The 4,917-nt window shown below is 32.2% G+C and overlaps 1 protein-coding gene across 1 annotated transcript; it reads left to right on the top strand.

Annotated features, from left to right (window-relative positions):
• The first annotated feature begins 927 nt into the window (after positions 1–927).
• Positions 928–4,269, top strand: LOC127976170 (cardiac phospholamban). The gene is made up of 2 exons (XM_052580404.1): positions 928–1,089; positions 3,377–4,269. Exon 2 carries the CDS (start codon positions 3,456–3,458, stop codon positions 3,612–3,614), a length of 159 nt encoding a protein of 52 aa, XP_052436364.1. The 5' UTR covers positions 928–1,089; positions 3,377–3,455; the 3' UTR covers positions 3,615–4,269.
• The last annotated feature ends 648 nt before the right edge of the window (positions 4,270–4,917 follow it).

Here is a 4,917-nt window from a genome sequence, read left to right as displayed (position 1 = left end):
ATGATTTGCATGAAATCACTTATGCAATCCTACAAACCCACAGTAAATGTGACAAAAACAAAAACAAAACATTATTTATAGATGAGAAACTTTTTTTTTACATTCATGTTTTAAGAACACATACATATACACAATTATGCTCTTGTGACATAAATAACATTCACATTGTTAATGAAAATATTTCTACAGGTGAAAAATACATATTTTTCTCCTGTAAACCTGTTAGTATTTTGATTAAATATATTTATATTGTACATCTGAAATGACCACTAAATACCATTACATTTTAATAAATCGACACAAAATATAAATTAAGATTTTTATTCCATGACGGCCTGTCATATTGATATACCACATAGTTTATAAATAAGGCAAAGTAACTAATCCACTAAATAATTTATTGATTGATTATTCATATTTTGGTGATGTCTGTTTTTTATTTGTTTTACTTTAATAGTGAATAGTTAATAAATACAAAAGTAAGCTAATAAACAGATTATAAAATTAATAAATAAATTAAAACAACTTCTTAGAGCTTTGTTAATAAAATATAATAATAATAATAATAATCTAATAATGACGTCAGCAAATAAACAAGCAAATTAACACATTTTTCACTTTATGTTGGCCTTTTTGGGAGGAAAACATATATTTTTTTAATGTTTTTATAGACAAACTTACTTTTGTAATACTGACAGTCATATTTGGATTCATGCTGTTGTTATTTTACACATGCATTTTTGCTTCATTGCAAAATCTAACAAACCTGATCACTCCTCCTATTTACTATTTACTAGAGTTTGGAAGGATAATGATCCAGGATTGGCTTCCTTCATCAGTCGTGTGTCATCACAACAAACTCTGGATGGAGGAGCAGATCCAAACAGGCCGTCCTGTGATCTTGAGATAGGGATGCACTCTGTGTGCTCTACCGCCCCCCTGTTTGTTTTCCCCACCCCTTTCAGTCCCTCCTATAAACTTTGTAGCGAGTCCTGAGAGCCTGTGTGTCTACATCCAACATTCTCCTGCTCTTCACACTTTAGCTTTTATCTGAAAGGACTGCTTCCTCTTTCAGCTGCTGTTTAACGGGTAAGAAAAAGGCTTTTAATCAATTAAATCTTAAGCTTAACAGCCCTCGAATGAAATTATCACAGCTACTTGAGTAAAATAATATCCAAATATTAGCTTTAATATTAAAACATTACGATTTCCTAGACATTGCACGCAGTTTACATCAGAAAATAGTGAAAGAGAATTTGAAAACATCACACTTGAAGGACACAGAGGATGAGCTGTCTAGAAAGAACACCAAAAGCACATTTGCATCCTGAACTGAAACACCACTTTCATTAAATTTGCTTTAATGCAAATCAGCGAACCGAAAACAGTCGGTCAAAGTCAAACAATAATTTGATGAACTGTAACATACGTTCACAGGAATAAATCTAAATGTGCTTTGATGTTTTATTTATTTTTTACTATACAACCAGTACAGAGTAAAGTTGTATAGTCTTTTGAAACTGAATAGAAGGCAAATCTAGTGGGCTTTTGTTAAACTTCAATACAGCTGATCACAAATGCTAGTGTTTACTTTCCAGCTAAACAGTTATTATTGTCTTTGGATCACAGGACTGGAATGCAGGGCCTCTCCATATAAATCGTTTTTTGAAGCCTTTAAAATGAAATCAAGTTCATAAGTCTCTACTTTTGCGGAGATATTTTTATTTTTATCATCTTGCTGATTTTGTTTATCCTGTCCACATACAGTAGAGCAACTTAAGTGCCGTCCTCGAGGGGCTAATAGTGATTTGGGGTCTCTTAAATCTAGTTCAATCTTAATACACTATATAGCACCATGATATGCTGAAGTTTCTCATCTAAAATGCTCTTTTCCTGAGACTAGATAAGTAAGATAGAGAGACGGATAAACAACGACTTCTCGTCTCTCGGTCAATTAACTCAGTTAATAGGAATGCTGTTCCTGGAAAATAATCAAAGAATGTCTTACTTGGAATTACTTGAACTTGTGATGACATTTAGAATGACTCGACTGACTGTACGTGAACTTTTGGCAAAGTCTGGAAATACTGAGCACATGTATCTGCAGACGGCCGATAAGAGAATAGCTTGAGCGGTTAGACAAGTGGCCGTCACTCACAAATGCGTGTCATTCACAGCTTTTAACATGAGTGCCCTAAAGAGGGTAAGAGTCACTACTGTCTGAACTCTGAGTGCCACTACAGAGTGTTCATGCTCATCACATCACTTCGGAACAAAGGCAAATATGCAAGACAAATGCATGCTATTAATAAAAAGAATTTAATAACAATTGTAAGATTCCTATTGTTGTTGTTTTTATTATTAAAGAACCCCTTATAAAGAAAACTCTGAATTTGCACAATATCTACTGAACATGGATTATTTTGATGCAGTATTTTTAATTACTCTGCATGTATTTGTTAATGGATTACATGAAAATGCTTTATCCTTTAAATAAATAAATACAGTGTATGTCTTTATTTATAAATAAATAAATAAATAAAATATATTATATGTAATTTAATACGTAAATAAATATACTAATAAATTATTACTAATAAAAAAGATAAAAACATTAAGCATTTTTACACACACACACACACACACACACACACACAAATACATAATTATACAATAACAACTATATTCTATAGTCCAATAAATAAGTAAAACGTTTTTAACATATTTAATTTGCTTGTATATGATAAATTATGTACTTTTTAGAGTGTTACACATCACTATGGAAGCCCGTTTCCGCTACTGAATAATAATAAAACAAGGTAATTGCAACATTTTCTCTCACAATTTTGAGTTATAAAGTCAAAATGAAAGATATAAATTCACAATTCTGCATGTTTTTTTGTCGCAAGTTATAAAATCAGAATTGTGAGATATAAACTTGCAATAATGAGGACAATAATTCTGAATTTTGAGATAAAAAGTCAAAATTACCTTATTTTTTATTTAGTGGTGGAAATGGGCTTCCATACATCTCTCTATAGCAAACAGAAAATAGTAGTAAATATTTTTGTGGTACCTGATGCATCACTTTCATCAGGTCTTTTAATTTTATGTTGTCATAAATACAAATAAATAAATAAATAAGTACAGTAATATAGAATTATGGGCATGGATGCAACATCCAAACCTGAAAGGTAAAAAAAAATGCATCCCACTGTAGAGGGCAACATAGCCTACATCAGAGATTTATATATAAAGACTGAGCCATGCACATCAGAATCAGAACAGATTTACTATAAATAAATCCAAGTGTGATCACCTGTTATATTTTTATGTCTAAGACACAAAGAATAATTTCTTTAATTTTCACCATAAGGCACCACAAGAACATAACAGCACCACCATCTCCATCCGTCCATTCCTCTCACTGCCGCTAGTCTACAGTCTTCATCAGGATGGAGAGGGTGCAGCACATGGCACGCTCAGCCATCCGGAGGGCGTCCAACATCGAAGTGAACCCACAGACCAAACGTAACCTACAAGATCTCATCATCAACTTCTCCCTCATCCTCATCTGCCTGCTGCTCATCTACATCATCGTCTTGCTCATGTGACAGCAAAAGATGACAACCGGCCAATCGCAAGACGCACTGCACAAGACCTTGGACAGTTTTGGGGAATTGAAAATGTCCTACTGATGATGCAACACATGTTAATTTCCTGAAATGATTCGAGGGCGGCACTGATTTTTCTTCATTTATGTTTGTTGCATTATTCATTCAACAATAAGCATATTTTTGACCTTTGGACGATTACAAATCTCATTTATGTCTTGTATTGGGTTATATATAAAACATACAAAATTGCATGTGAGGTAAATTCAGATAAGTGTTGTATATGAATGAAGACCTCACAGAATGAAGCAGTCATACGAAAAAAAAAATTCCTGTAATTTCTGGCAAAGGTATAGCTCCTAACAGCAAACAGCAATTCCTTTAAGTGCCAAGTCATTTATGTAAATATTCCCTTCAAAAAATCTTGTAATTGTTGTGTTGAAATGCAAAATTTATAGGTCAGTCCCACAGATCATATATTATTCACAGAGGAACAGAGCATGTTGGCACTGAGGTTAATTACACTTGTACACTTAACATATTAATGTCTGTTTACACTTCCTGTGAACACGATCTGAGGAAGAGAGAGCCAAAATGGGTCATTTAAGGATGTTTTTAAATGTGGACAACCAATAAAGAGAAAGTTTGTTTTAAATGATCCAACTGACTGAATTTTTCAAACAAAAGTAACGAGAAATAAACCATGTGTAGATCCTGTTCAGGTCACAGAAACGGAAAACCATAAAAAACACTGTAAAAAGTACTTAAAGTGCATCTGAAGGGATAGTTCAGCTACAAATAAGAATACTAAACAAAGAAGTCTAATTATCTCTCCCTCGTTCAAAACCTATATGCATTTTTTCAAATTTGTTTCCTAGTTTATACAAAGTTGTAAATAAAACAATGATTATTAGGGAACATTTCTATGAAGTTATTTTTAAATTTACAAAAAATTCCTGAGTGAAAATTGTTTCAATACCATCTTTTTTTTTCAGACTAATTCTATTCCTATGACTTTAGAGGACTTCACATATCATGCAATATAATGCATTTTGCATAATTTGACAGCTTGTTAGTACAACAAGTATTTTAAATAGTTTTTGTTTTTATTGGCAAAATAACAGTTTGGACTGACATGAGGATGAGTGAATAATGACAGCATATTTGAGTAAACGATTCTTTTAAAAGACATGCATTCCTATGACAATGCTCATAAAGTATAGATTTAAATGCTTTATTTGTCAATTGCATTTATTATATTGATGGTTTATAGTTCGTAAGAAGACAATATAATACAAATATA

This window comes from Carassius gibelio, chromosome B17 (assembly GCF_023724105.1).
Source record: "Carassius gibelio isolate Cgi1373 ecotype wild population from Czech Republic chromosome B17, carGib1.2-hapl.c, whole genome shotgun sequence".
Classification (NCBI taxonomy): Eukaryota; Metazoa; Chordata; class Actinopteri; order Cypriniformes; family Cyprinidae; genus Carassius; species Carassius gibelio.
This window is presented reverse-complemented; position numbering and strand designations above follow the sequence as displayed.

Coding starts and splice junctions, on each gene's coding strand:
- LOC127976170 (XM_052580404.1), top strand. CDS start 3,456: ATGGAGAGGGTGCAGCACATGGCACGCTCAGCCATCCGGAGGGCGTCC.